Raw genomic sequence first — 15,180 nt, forward strand, 5'->3', positions numbered from 1 at the left:
AAGTACAGATTTGGCACCGGTATCGAAAAAAAACCAAACGATACCCAACCCTACCCACTACTGGCCCAGATCTCGCCTGTACGCCTTCCCCCCGATTGCCCTGCTTCCTCAGGTCATCAGGCGGGTCATGGAAGTCGGTTGCTCAATCCTCCTGGTGGCCCCACTTTGGAGGAACCAAACTTGGTTCCCCGAGTTAATGCAGCTGTTAGCAGCTGCCCCGTGGCCGATACCATTACGGAGGCATCTTCTCTCACAGGCGAAGGGCATGATTTGGCACCCCCGGCCGGAGCTGTGGAGCCTTCATGTCTGGAACCTCGACGGGAGCCTTTGCGGCTCTCAACGAGAGTGTGCAACACCATTTTGGAGGCTAGAGCATCGTCTACGAGACGGCTCTACGCTCTTAAATGGTCAGTCTTCAGTGAAGCCGAAGCACGAAGCCTGGACCCGGTATCTTGTGACGTATCCCACGTGCTGTCCTTTTTACAAGAGCTTCTGGATAACGGGTGTGCCCCTTCCACGCTCAAAGTTTATGTGGCAGCTATCGCAGCGAATCATTCCCTCAAAGCTGGCCAGTCAGTCTGCTGAAACGACTTGGTCATTAAGTTCTTGAAGGGCGCCCAGAGATTGTATCCTGCTCGCCCTCAGACCGTGCTGACCTGGGACTTATCCATAGTCCTGAGGGCCCTAAAGGGCCAGCCTTTTGAGCCGCTCCATTCGGCAGACTTGCGGCCCATGTCGCTTAAGACTGCCCTCTTTTTGGCATTAGCGTCGGTCAAGCGAGTGGGTGACTTGCAGGCACTGTCAGTCAGTGCTTCCTGTCTGGAGTGTGCGCCTAATGACTGTAAGGTCGTCCTCAAACCAAGACACAGTTATGTACCTAAGTTGCTCTCAACTCCGTTTAGAGCCCAGGTTATTACCCTTCTAGCGCTCCCCGCTGCAGACGGTGAGCAGGGTCCCAATCCACTCTGCCCAGTGAGGGCCCTGTTTGTCTGCTTTGGAGGCCGCTGTAAAGGGCTGCCGGTTACGAAGCAAAGACTTTCCTGCTGGATAGTAAATGCTATAGCCTTGGCTTATGCCTCAGAAGGCTTGCAATGCCCCATAGGGGTGAGGGCTCACTTTATCACTTTATTTATTATTAGTTATTAGGTTATTAGTTATATCTGTAGTCCTCAGCAGTGCTTGGGACTCAGTTTGGCTCATGTTCTTTGGAGTCCTTAATTAAGTGCTCCTAGATTGGGCTCGCAGAGCGGGTAGTTCTATATCTGCTCTTAGCATGACGTGATTGGATGCGTTCCCAATACACAACATGAGAGAATGTTCGAAAGGGAACGCTCCGGTTACTGATGTAACCTCGGTTCCCTGACATAAGCGAACGAGCGTTGTATCACTTGCCGTGCTACAAGCTGCACGCGAATCGATGACTGTCGCTTCAGTCGAATGATTCTGATGAAATGGCGCTGTGAGCCGTTATCACTTTATTTATTATTAGTTATTAGGTTATTAGTTATATCTGTAGTCCTCAGCAGTGCTTGGGACTCAGTTTGGCTCATGTTCTTTGGAGTCCTTAATTAAGTGCTCCTAGATTGGGCTCGCAGAGCGGGTAGTTCTATATCTGCTCTTAGCATGACGTGATTGGATGCGTTCCCAATACACAACATGAGAGAATGTTCGAAAGGGAACGCTCCGGTTACTGACGTAACCTCGGTTCCCTGACATAAGCGAACGAGCGTTGTATCACTTGCCGTGCTACAAGCTGCATGCGAATCGATGACTGTCGCTTCAGTCGAATGATTCTGATGAAATGGCGCTCTGAGCCGACTTATATAGGGGTTGGCTCCGCCCATTCTAGTGGGCTAGAGCGCCATTGGTTTGTGCAGCTACACAAACGTGAACAAATCAGGCTTCAGTATCAGTGTAAACAGGAGTTTCCCCATACACAACGCTCGTTCCCTTATCTCAGGGAACCGAGGTTACGTCAGTAACCGGAGCGTTTTCTCCTGTTTATGTTTAGTTGGGGAGCTAGGGCAGGTTGTTGTGTTTTATTTGTAATTTTCTTTGTTAGGCAAGTTAATCTTTTCTAAAAACTTAGTTCTCCTTTTTTGGTTGTTTTGGCCTGAAACCCCTTCCGAAGAGATGCTTCTGTTAATTATTGGTTTACGAAGAAAATAAAGAAAAGCCTTACGAGTCAAAAACTTTGTGGTTATTGTAAGCTGAGACAGGAGGGGAGGAACTGTCGTTAGGCTACTTATTATTTCAGTTTTATCTTTTGTCATCGATCTCTCCAACCCTAGACTGGACAGTACACAATACCTAAATGCACTGTTATCCCACCGCCACCGGTCACAATCATTGCCATCAACATGATTACTCATTCTATGACCACACTCAACAATTATTGTGAATTCATATATTAATGCTAGATACCTTAAAGATAACATGTACCAAAAATCTCTGTCATATCTTTATGTTAACGTACTTTACTAGCCTTTTGTTTTGGAGATTTGATGCAGCCATCATCTTCTCATGGTGCAAACAGGAAGTAAACTGCTCTGGTCATGTAACAATTTACACTAACCATGTGACACCGCACATATTTAATTGAGACCCTTTATTTTTTCCATATTTGCAGATTCCAGATTCCATTTTCCATATTTCATATTCACTAAAACACCAGTCAGTAACATTTTAAGAGCTTTATAAATGAAAACCTTAATTTAAATGGGATTAAATGGATTAACTTAAAATCTTAGTTCTTCAAGTAAATAGTTTAGGTCAAAGGGATTCAAACAGTTTGACGCAGCTGACACAGAACAGCATATGCTGTTTACGTGCAGTGGATACTCTCCAAAATGGCGCTACAGGGTGAGGCGGAGGAGACGAATTGTTGAATAAAGTCATTATTTTTTTTTCTTTTGCGCACAAAAATTATTCTCGTAGCTTCGTAAAATTACGGTTGAACCCCCAAGGTCACATGGATTATTTTACAGATCTCCTTGCTACGTTTCTGGTCTTGGGAACATTTCAGTTGTATTGCTGTCTATGCAGGGTCAAAAATATTTTAATTTGTGTTCCGAAGATGAACGAAGGTCTTACGGGTTTGAAAGGACATGAGGGTGAGTAATTAATGACAGAATTTTCATTTTTGGGTGAACTAACCCTTTAAAGAAATACTTCACTTCAAGAATAAAAATTTACTGATAATTTACTCACCCCCATGCCATCCAAGACGTTATCATGTTAATAGTTGCAAAGAAATTAAGGTTTTTGAGAAACTTTCTAAGGATTTTTCTCCATATAATAGACCAAAATTGTGGTCAACGGTTTGAAGGTCAAATTGCAGTTTCAATGCTGCTTCAAAGGGCTCTCTACATGATTCACTTCCAGAACTTTTATTTTGGAAGTGAACTGATTCTTGAGGCAAGTTCACATTGCGCAGGAAAACACAAATACAATAAGGCAGTACAAAATCTTAAGAAGATCCAAAAGAACAGAACACTAAATGGAAATAAAACAAGATATAAAAAAAAAAAAAAAAAATCAGAGAGAGAGAGAGACTTTGACTTTAAACATATCTTTAATTACAATTTTTCCTTTAAAAAATTACATAATTACATAAGATCTACACAAAATACCCACCATTACATAATAAAATAAACAACAAGTTTAAAACCAAACCAAAAACATCTCAATAAAATACAATTAAACATAAATTTGCAAAGAACCATCAATGTCAGTTTCACGCAAACACTTGTTCACCCCCCAAATATAGTTAAAAGTCTCGATATCTTTAACCAATTGATAATAAGCATATTCCACCTTTAACCTTGATTTTATTAAACCCTTTAAAATTGAAACTTCATCAGTTGACCCCATACCATTTAATTTACCTTTACGTGATAGCCAGATTGCCATTTTTGCCTGCCCAAACAAGAAGTTAATCATCACGTGGTTCTGCTTTTTATTTTTGTTATACTTAGGACCATAAATAAAAATTGCAGGTTATTAAACCTTCATAAATTGACCCCATACCATTTAATTTAGCTTTACGTGATAGCCAGATTGCCATTTTTGCCTGCCCAAACAAAAAGTTAATCATCACGTGGTTCTGCTTTTTATTTTTGTTATACTTAGGACCATAAATAAAAATTGCAGGTGAAAAAAATCTCCTAAAATGCTACACCATTCTTCTAATTGAGACAGCAAAGCTTCAAGTTATAACTTAGAATAAAAGTCTACTACCAGTCTGGCATTTCTATAGGATCACTTGTGTCATGACCATGACTATTTTTCAAGCTATACATCTTTTTTTCTTGAACACTTTTGTGCTCCAAGTTAAAAAAGAATGAGGTAGGACCGTCCATATCTTTTACTGACAAAAACCTACTTCTCTCAACTTTGACTTTTTGTCAGACCACTCTTGTAAATTAACAGAAGGTTGTCTCATCACGTTCCCTTCAATGATTAGAATTTCTTTTTCAAGACACTCCAAAGTCCGTTTTAAACACAAAGTTGAATAATACTTATATTGTTGACAAAATTCCCTTATATGTGTTTTACCACTTGTCCTGGTCACCAGCTGCCACTTAAGCCTTTGAAACCCTGAAGAAAGCTTTCACCTCTGCACTGCTCCTCATCCATTCAGACCCCAACAAGCCCTTCGTGGTGGAGGTGGACGCCTCCACTACGGGAGTAGGAGCGGTGCTTTCACAACAGCAGGGGACTCCAGACAAACTCCATCCATGTGCCTTCTTCTCTCGTAAACTCAGCCCGGTGGAGAAAAATTACGATATCAGCAACAAGGAACTCCTTGCTATCAAGTTAGCCCTGGAGGAATGGAGGCATTGGTTGGAGGGAGCACATCATCCATTCAGTGTCCTCACTGACCATAAAAACCTAAAGTTTTTACGAGACGCCAAGAGACTCAATCCTTGTCAGGCAACATGGGCTCTCTTTTTCACGAGATTCAATTTCACCATTTCCTATCGTCCAGGCCCCAAGAATGGGCGCTCTTTTTCACTAGATTCAATTTTACCATTTCCTATCGTCCAGGCCCAAAAAATGTGAAAGGGGACACTCTCTCTCGTCTTCATGCTCCTGAAGAGTTCAGTGAGGAACCAGAATCCATTCTCTCCAAGGAAATCATCGTAAGCCCCATCCAATGGAACAATAATCCAGCTACCTCCGCCAATGCTTCAACTACCACTCCGCCGGGCTGTCCACAAGGAGTACAGTATGTCACCATAGCACAACACACTCCCCTGATTCAATCCGTTCACACTTCTCTGGGCACTGGCCACCCAGGGGCCAACAGCACCATCTCGCTGCTGAAAGATCTCTTTCGTCAGGATACCATCCCCAGTCTAACAGGCAGACGGAGAGGAAAATCCAAGAAATTGGGCGTTTTCTACGAACCTTCTGCCATGGCCACCAGAACTCTTGGAACCAGTTCCTAGGCTGGGCAGAGTACGCGCAAAACTCCCTTCATCAGCCATCCACTGGACTCACTCCCTTCCAGTGCGTACTCTGGTACCAGCCTCCCCTATTCCCCTGGTCCGGGGAACCGTCGGATGTCCCTTCTGTCGATTAGAGTGAGAGGGTCTGGGACACAGCTCACCATTAGCTTCAGCGGGCAGTGCGCAGGGGCAAGACTACCGCAGACCTTCGAAGGGCTGAGACTCCCTCTTACCAACCGGGTCAAAAGGTATGGCTGTCAACACGGGACATCAGAATGTGCCTGCCCTGCAAGAAGCTCAGACCCAGATATGTTGGCCCCTTCACCATCCTCAAACAGATAAACCCGGTCACATATCAACTCCAACTTCCTCCACAGTATAAGATTCACCCCTCCTTCCATGTATCACTGCTGAAACCTCACCATCCCCCTGTTTCTCTCTCCACAGAGCCTGGCCCGACGGAAAAACCCCCTCTATCGTTAATCCAGGTACCATCTACAAATTCGACGAGATCTTGGACTCCCGGCGCCGTGGTGGTCTCTTAGAATATCTTGTGGACTGGGAAGGCTATGGGCCAGAGGAACGTTCATGGGTTCCCAGAGTTGACATCCTCGATCCCACGCTGCTGTAAGCCTTTCACTCCACTCATCTAGATCGCCCTGGGCCCCGAGGGAGAGGTAGGCCACCACGACGTCGGGGTCTTCGCTGGATACCTTCATTGGGCCAAGTGCGTGGACCTTACACATGTCACTCGGCGGCCATCTTTGAAACGCCTCTTGGACATGCAAGTGCAGCTCCTATCACTTTGTATGAGGAAACATTAAATTCTCCCAAACTGTTCAATAAGCTTACGATTAAATTTCATATTTGAAATCACCAATGAAATCTGACAACAACTGTGTCATAAATGTAGTTTCTTTTGCTCAAATAGCGTTATAAAAAGCTTATTTTTCAGGCTAGATCAGCCAATGCGCATGCGCAGTCCTAACCGCACGTCTCAGAACGCTGACTGTATAGCAACCGGGACGCTTCTAACGGCAGCTGCAGTGATGCGCTGACTTCACTGATTAGCGACGGGCTCTTATGCCGCGTTCCAGGCAACCCGTAATCCGTGTTTTTCCAACCTTCTACACGTGAAAGTGCACTGGAATGGCAGTCAAACCCGTGACTTCCCACCTTTAACTCGTACTAGATCGATGTACTCCCAGTTCTGCGCTCTGACGTCACATAGCCCGCGAAACAACAATGGCAGCCCCTTTCTGTCAAGACTGCAGCTGTGCACAGAGCCTATACAGGGGGTAGTGCAAATGACATACTTGTGTAACAAAATAATCTGTTTATTCTAGAAGTTTGTTTACATCTAGCTACCACAATTCCTTGCGCTCAGCCAGTTTGGCGTGACTTGCCTGGAACGCTACAAAGTCGTGAGTCGTGGTTTGAAGTCGTGACTTACGGGCTCAAAAACCTGGAACGCAGCATTAATCCCATATGTGGGACCATACTCCCAGGGGCACGGAAATAAAAATCCCATTTGTGGGACCGTACCACTCAAAGGGTTAATGATGGATTTGTTTATTACAATTGCGCTCAGGCAGTTTGGCGTGACTTGCCTGGAACGCTACGAAGTCGTGAGTCGTGGTTTGAAGTCGTGACTTACGGGTTCAAAAACCTGCCTGGAACGCAGCATTACATTCAGAAGGCGGGGCTTCCTGCGATTGAGCGGCCATGTTAAGCGTTGCATTTTCCCCCATTCAAAACTATAGTAGACACGTCTTGGGTATTCTACAGTCTTTGGTAATCCCATAATTTATTTGTACTCATTGCATTTAAAAGAAGAGAATAAGACCCTTTTACTCGGACATTTGAATGTGTATGTGTGTGTGTGTGTGTGTGTGTGTGTGTGAGAGAGAGAGAGAACATGGCGAGGCCCACAATATGCTTTTGTCTCTGAGTATTGTTTTACTTATTTTTGATATTGTCCTGAAAATCAACCAATATCTTTCTCACATCCCCATAGAGAGAGAGAGAAGGGGGAGAGACCATAGCACATCCTGTGATGGAATGCGGCCGAATACCCCACATGTGGTCAGCAGATGCCACCGGATGTGAGAGTTAAAAAATACACCTAAAAGTTCATTTATGACCCATCACTCTTCAAAATTGATCAGTCTGATGAGGTCACGAAAGGTCATGAGGTCATCATCAATCAAAAAGTTGACGTTTAGTCCCACATATGGACTACTCAAATAATGTTATGCAATACAATAATGATTGAGAGATGAACAGATAAACATTCCTCAAATGCCTGTATCAAACATACTCAAATGATTTCTAAAAAAAAAATGATGTATGGATAATCAAGTAAACTATGTTGCTTCAGTCCCATAAGTATTCATCTTGAAATATTACTAACAATATAAAAATGATTCTTATGTTAGTTTATAAAAATCGTTAAAGATTTCACAGCAAAAAGAGACATGTACCACAACCTGGGTCCACCTTGGTACCACCGTTTCTAGATAGTAGAAGGTTTTAAAAAGTTCATTCTGAACTTATAAAGGTTATTTTGTGTTCTGGTTTTAACTAGAAGCTTTATTTTTATGTGTATATTTTGAATAATGTAGTTTATTACTCTCAGTGTCTTTAAGTAATCACTGCACTGATTTTTTTTTTTTTGCACTAATATTTGAAAAATATCTTATTGGGATTTACTAATATTCATGAGAGCCTAGAAATTCAGAGTTTATAAGTATACTGTATAAAAATAAGTGGCTCCAAAATTCACAGTTAAGGTATGACTGTAATGTATTAATAAAATAATTAATCATTAATTAATAAAATAATAATTAATAATTTATTAACAAAATAATTTCTTTTCATGTTAGCCACAGACCTTACAGTACTCATTAATCTCTCAAAACCCGTAGGAAATTCCCGAGGGAACCCATGGCTCAAAAATGGATAATTCTCTTCAGGTTTCAGGACAATGAACAGCTTTATTATGGACGATACATTGACTTCTTAGACACCCATACTTAAAGTAGTGCTGACAGATTTACATAAGCACAAATTTATCTAAATTGTATAATTTTAGGTGTAATACACTCTGGAGTTCATTTACCAGAGAGTGTGAGTTACAGAAATTGAGAAACAAAACTTTTTTTTTATTTGGAATATACAAAGTTTTAAGATTCCACTTTACTTACTTTATTTATTAAAATTAAAAATGTATATAGCTATATATCGAATACAAGAGCAAATAGCCTATAATGTCCCATATAATGTACTGAATATGTTTATTCTTTGATAAAGTGACAGATGGCTGCTTCAGTAAAAGGCCTGGAGGAGTGCTGGGAGAGAGAGCAGAAGGATGTAGGTGAGAGAGAGGGGCGAGAATGACTCTGCCCCATCCAGAATAGATGGGATGTTGTAGATAGTGTTAGTCAGGAAGAAGGAGAAGGGAGAGGTCTGGATGAAGACTGTTGTGGATGAAGTGCTGTTGGAGTATGGGCTGATCTCACTGCCAGGGGGAATGGACAGAATACCAGTCTGAACCCACATGTCGCCCATTTTACACAGCAGAGGACTGCCGTTATCGTCCCGAATGAGACAAACGTCATACTAAACATACAGTGGTACATTTCTAGGAAGCATTATAATTGTACGCAGTAACTCAAATCTGTTTCAGTCTGAGAAATCAAACGACAAGCCTGAAGGACTGAAAAGGACTGAAAAGGACTCTGCAAATACCTGCTGAAAGTTCAAACCCTCTGTGCAGATGTTGATCTCTGTGGTGTCTGATGGATCGCAGTTTACAATGGTGGTCTGGAATTCCTGAAAAGGTAGGTTTACTTAAGAGGAAAGAAAAACAGATTAGAAAGAAACAAACTTAAGATGTCATTGAATGTATTGACAAAGAAAGTCTGAATAAGTGATTATATAAACTCACACATAACTTCTGCTGGGCTCCAACCAATTACTGAACATTGAGTACCAGGGCCAAAGCTTGGACTATACATGTCAACCGTTAAATTGCCAACTTGATTAAATGGATGAGACAATTGCAGGAGTGCTACACCATTGCCAAAAATATCATTGAAAAAGACATTTGTCACATTAACTTCCACTGGCATGCTGGAGCATCCCCATTGGACAACATTGAGGACGACTGCCCATCCATTCATACCCATGAATCTGAAAAATGAGATGTTGAATGTGAGGGCACAAGTTATCAGTTTTTAGGTAACTGATTTCATATAAAATGAAGTTTTCCTAAAATGATTACCTGGCTAAGCAGCTAGCAGAGGTCATGACGAATTGGTCAGAGACCAAAGTTCCTACACACATCGGATAATTGTTATAAGTTACACTAGCCATCCATGGCCATAAACCTGCAGAACCTTCACACAATGGCGCTGGAGAGAAAAGTGAGAGAGGAGGAGAGGTAGATGTAAATGGCAGCTAAAGGGGAAGTGTAAGCAAGCTGTAAGACCAATTCAATGATGGACAATTTCATTTTGCTTTGTCATGGTCATATTAAGGAACATACGTTGAGTAGGACAGGTCTCACTGTGAATGGGAGTAGTGGAGGCATAATGGATGAAACCCGTATTATTCAAGCCGACATGCTGATTGATCCAGTTTTGGTACTTAGACACTCTGGTGTACACGCCAGGAAAATTAGGCTGAGCACAACCTTCACCGAAACTCACAGTGCCACCCTGGATTCATTTAGAGCCCTGTTTGATGACCATTGGACCTCCAGAGTCACCCTGTACAGTAAAAGAAAATATATATATATGAGTATATATAAATTGTATAAAATGTTATTATTGCATTAAATAGTACAAGCAATGTACTGTCGATACCTGACAAGAATCTTTTCCACCTTCCAACGGTCCAGCGCACATCATGTTGTCTGTTATTGATTCTTCATAAAGGCAGTTACACTTACTGTTTCCAACCACGGGCACATCCACCTCCTGTAGGATTTGTTGTTGTGCGAAACAGTGAATGAGAAAAACTCATCATTAATGCTCAAAAGACAGGCAGAGATTTGAGTAATATGCTGATCTTTATACCAGAAAAAAGAATTAAAAAAAATTTTTTTTTTAAACACTGTTTAGTTTTACTTCCATTTTCAATTTGAACTAAATAAAAATGAAATTAATTTTATATTATTTCAGTTAACTTTATTTAATTTAAAGTAATAAACATTTGTTTTAGTTGACTATAATAACTCTGCCATGGATTCTCACCAAGAGTCTCATAATAATGTTTCGGAGATTATATATGCTTTTGTGTTACAACTTTAACCAAACCCAACTATTTTCAATTCTGCATTTAAAAAAAAAAAAAGTTGTCTTGAATAAAATCAATGGATAAAAATACATTAAAACCATATAGACATATTTCAAAAACAAAAACTTACTACAAATTACTAAAACTTCTAAAAATAAAAACTAATTCAAACTATTAATAAAAGCTACAAAAAATATTCAGTGATACTAAAATAACACTGATTTAAACAATGCGTTTGGTTTCATTTAATGCTTCTGATATTTAAAAATATTTCAATTGCGCAATAGGGCTTTGCAATCTCCAGTGTTTTAATCGCTGTCACCATACGTGTCCACTGGTGTGGTGCTGAGTGGACATTGCCAATACATTCTTGCCAATACATCTTATATGGCGCGATATTCCAATGTTAACTATTGTTTAACTTTATGTAAAAGAGGAATTAATAAAATTGGCAAATTGGTAAGTATTTGTCAGTATTTGGAAATAAAGTTGTTGTTTGTTTTTTTTGCCAGGAAGTGGACAGAAAGAGGGGAATGGGATTGTGAAAGCACCACTATCCAGGACTTGAACATGGGTTGTCAGAGTGCTACCCATAGGATATTCGGTCCAATGGAGATAAAGTTTGAACTGTAAATGGTCAAATATATGATGGTTTTACCTGGCCATAAAAGCAAACTTAAACTATAGATGATGTATATTTTATAGACATATAATCAGACTTCAAGCATCTGGCACCAGGTGGCAAGCATAAAAATATCTTGCTTCTTACCGCCTGAATTAGCATTTCCCCAACCTGTGACCCACATTGTGTCACTGTTGAATGTGCTTCCCTCTGCTGCCAGACAGACTGGTTGGATGTAATTAGTGAAGTTCACAGGTGAGGAGAGATGCAGCAGTGCCATGTCATTGTCATGAGGGAGGTTGTCGTAATCTGGATGACGTATGATTTCAGAGACTTTTCTGGATAACTCGTTTGAATTGGTTAGTTTTTTACTCTGTTGACCCAGGTACACGGTATAGGATGTAGGATTGAGACTGTGACTAAGAGAACAATGACCAAGTTTACAATCATAATATTCATCAAGGTGAAGGAAACATGTTATTAAAGGTGTTTATGTGGGTTACCTTGGAAAGCAGTTAGCTGCTGACAGAACCCACTCACTGTTGATGAGTGATCCACCACAGTAATGACTCCCATACTTGTGAAGGCTGGCATGCCATGGCCAAGCGCCGGCAGACGCATTCGTTCCCCCACAATTTTTGTATTGAGAGGCGCACTGCCACATGCTTTTAACAAGAGAGGGAAAGGATCATTACACTGACACTCTCAGAAAAAGGTTAAGATGTTACTCAGTATTATGATGTGATGAAAAAATATTTACCGAAAGATTGGCAGTCACACCCTGGAGGAGATGACACAAGATCAAATTTGAAAAAAGACAACTGATATTCACCAAATCCATCAAGTATTCATCAACAATCAATTCACAGACAGCAGAGACACACGGAGCCTGTGGCAAGCCACTCAGACCAAATTGGCACAATTAATGTACTTTTAAGCACCACATGAAATAAACTGAAGTAAAATGATAGCATCTGGTCAATATATATATATATATATATATATATATATATATACACGCACATATATACATATAGACAGATCATAAAAGTAATAATAAATATAAATAATACAATTTGTAAAAATAAAATCGGTATATTGTGTTTTTGTCTTGGTTCTTTAATTATTTAATTAATTTTGTCAGGAGCAAGTAACATATTTGATAAAGAACATGATATAAAGATGAAGGCATTTACCTTTGGTTAGGAGAGTGATCACAAAGACCAAACTCAGTGTCCAGAACATCTTCATCTTTCTGATTTCACTGCTGACTGAACTTATATATCTCCTAGATCCTGACATAAACACACCTCTCCAGATGTTTCCACTGAAGCCTGAGTTGCCCTGGTCACACCTACACAATGAAACCAACAACTCTTATACAATGGAGATGACAAAAATTTTTAAAATATTCAGACAAAGATTCTGTCAATGGACAAACTTGATTCTCAGCATGAAATAACTATATGAACTTTACATAAAGGACATTTTGGCTATGCTATGTACATGTATGTATGTTTTATGTATTTGCTTCAGAACTTAATTACTAAAAATGAACTCTTTGACTTGATCATATTTTGAAGTTTTACCTTTAGATCAATATTTTAAATAATGTAGTTTGTTTCTCTCCGTTTCTTATAGCTTTCTAAACACAATATTGATAACAATGTACTGCACATTAATATATCAAGTGCAAAAAGACACTATGAAAATGTCATTGCTTTGGAATAGTTCCAATGGATATTAACAAATCTTTATGTTCACATATTTGTTTGACAATGAAACTGGCTTTACAGGTTTTCAAACAGCATAAAACTATGCAGCATCATAATAGGAGATTCCAAGGTGTGTTCTGTTTATAAAAAAAAGTTTGTAAAGTTTGATCTTTGTATGTGTACAAAAGTGCAATGCTGAAAAAGACAAGAAATGAATCTTTCATGCCATCAAAAACGTTTAGTACGTAACAATGATAATTTAATATATTATTGATATATTGTGCATATTTGTCTTCTTTTAAGCTCACATATGACATAATATTTTATTTATTACTCTAGGGAAGGCTTCCTTAGTTTTTTAAGTTTTGGTTTATACTTTCAGTCACTTATTATTAAGTTTCAAGTGTTTTTTTTTTAAATAACAACAAGGTTCAAGGGTCATTCTTAATAAAATGGACTTATGAACAGACAATAATTGAGGAATATATCAAATAAACACTCCTCATGATCTGTCTTTTTTTGCACATATTGCATTATCTGTGCTTTGATCAATCAAAGAGCTTCCTAACCCATCCACATTCACTAGGGCACAATGAGCACATTAGGAATACATCAGGAACCAGTGTATACATGGACAGTGCTAATGTATGACAATACATTTTGACAGTAAATTCAAACACCAACAAATCAATGTATCTTCGGTAGACATCAATTTAAGGGAGAATTAAAAAATATTAACCAGCCACAAGTATTCATTGCACATTATAATATAACTGTTAAAATAAAACATTTACTTTTGTCTCCATGACAAAATTGAGTTATTTAGCCGTTTTCCTTTATGCATGTTAAAGTGCAAGTAACTTAAAAAAAGATACAAAAGGAGCCATCATCTCTATCTCTGTGAAACTGCACCTGACACAAAGATTTTAAGACACAACTTGATTTGTTTCATGTTTTTGTTTTGGTGTCATAACAAGAACAAGAAAAAAAATTACCTTCAAGCATGCTAGACAAACAAGTTACACCTTTTCTACAGAAACGAAGTTGTCAAAAGACAAGCAAATCTCAACACATTTTCTTTAGCAAGTATTTACCATTGCCAAATGCCAATTATTTATTTAAAAATGTATTATAATATATAATTAATCTAATAAATAAAATTATTATTTATTTAATTTAATTGTTTATATATCGCTAAAAATATGAAGGAATATCAATCAACTTTTTTTCTATAGGTCATGCTGTTTATACTGAGCTTATTTTGCATCTCTTACTTCTAAATCTAACCATCAGACAAAATTTCTGCATTTTGAGGTGTTCACTGAGACCCTGAAAATGCACTGAAAGCTTTATTCTTTACCATTCCCTGTTCAGTTTGAATACAGAACATGCACATACTGTAGACCATTAGAAGATGCATATACGTGAAATGTTTTAGTAGGCAGTGAATGGTATGCTGTGAATGTCACATGTTGGCTTGTTAGTTGTTAAATGGGTGAGGAAGAACAATAAAAAGTTATGCTTTTTATGTTTGATTCACCCACGCTGAACATGCAGTGTCTAACCTGGCATGATACTGGGTTAAAGTTACAGACGCATGGGCAGCAGTAGTGTTTTACCCTAAAAGTACCACAGCTCCTGAGCAAACAGATTACTTACAAATTGTAGTTCATTACTGATTCCAAATTACATGACAAAAATTGTTGTTAGTAACTTAATCCATTACTTTACACATTTTAGGTAATATAATCAGACTACTTTTGACCTAAGTCATTTATCACATTGATTTAAATGGGAAAATCTTGTACCATATTGACATAAAAATGCAAAGAAAAAGACAATATATTCCATTCATAGTTATTGACAGCATGAAGTGCATTAAACATTTCATTACATTATCAAGGTTTCCCAAACAAGGAACTGCAGGGGGCTCGTGAGTTTAATGAAAAGCAATTCAATTAATTAAATAATTAAAATGTAAAATTAAAATAAATCATTTTAAAATAACATGAATCAAAATAAAACACTTACTAAAAAAAAAATATATATTTTATTTGTTTACCTGCATGTCATGTGACGATTAGCCAAC

At 39.0% G+C, this 15,180-nt stretch overlaps 1 protein-coding gene across 1 annotated transcript; it reads right to left on the reverse strand.

The window, feature by feature from the left end:
• Positions 1 to 8,687: 8,687 nt before the first annotated feature.
• LOC107674615 (serine protease 46-like) lies at positions 8,688 to 10,441 on the reverse strand. The gene is made up of 6 exons (XM_016468641.1): positions 10,322 to 10,441; positions 10,003 to 10,225; positions 9,739 to 9,868; positions 9,403 to 9,647; positions 9,204 to 9,304; positions 8,688 to 9,053 (listed from the first exon to the last, which is right to left on the reverse strand). The coding sequence occupies exons 3-6, from the start codon at positions 9,828 to 9,830 to the stop codon at positions 8,781 to 8,783; spliced, it is 711 nt and encodes a 236-aa protein (XP_016324127.1). The 5' UTR covers positions 9,831 to 9,868; positions 10,003 to 10,225; positions 10,322 to 10,441; the 3' UTR covers positions 8,688 to 8,780.
• Between the last annotated feature and the right edge of the window lie 4,739 nt (positions 10,442 to 15,180).

Source organism: Sinocyclocheilus anshuiensis, unplaced genomic scaffold (assembly GCF_001515605.1).
Source record: "Sinocyclocheilus anshuiensis isolate Anshui unplaced genomic scaffold, SAMN03320099.WGS_v1.1 scaffold152, whole genome shotgun sequence".
NCBI classification, from domain to species: domain Eukaryota; kingdom Metazoa; phylum Chordata; class Actinopteri; order Cypriniformes; family Cyprinidae; genus Sinocyclocheilus; species Sinocyclocheilus anshuiensis.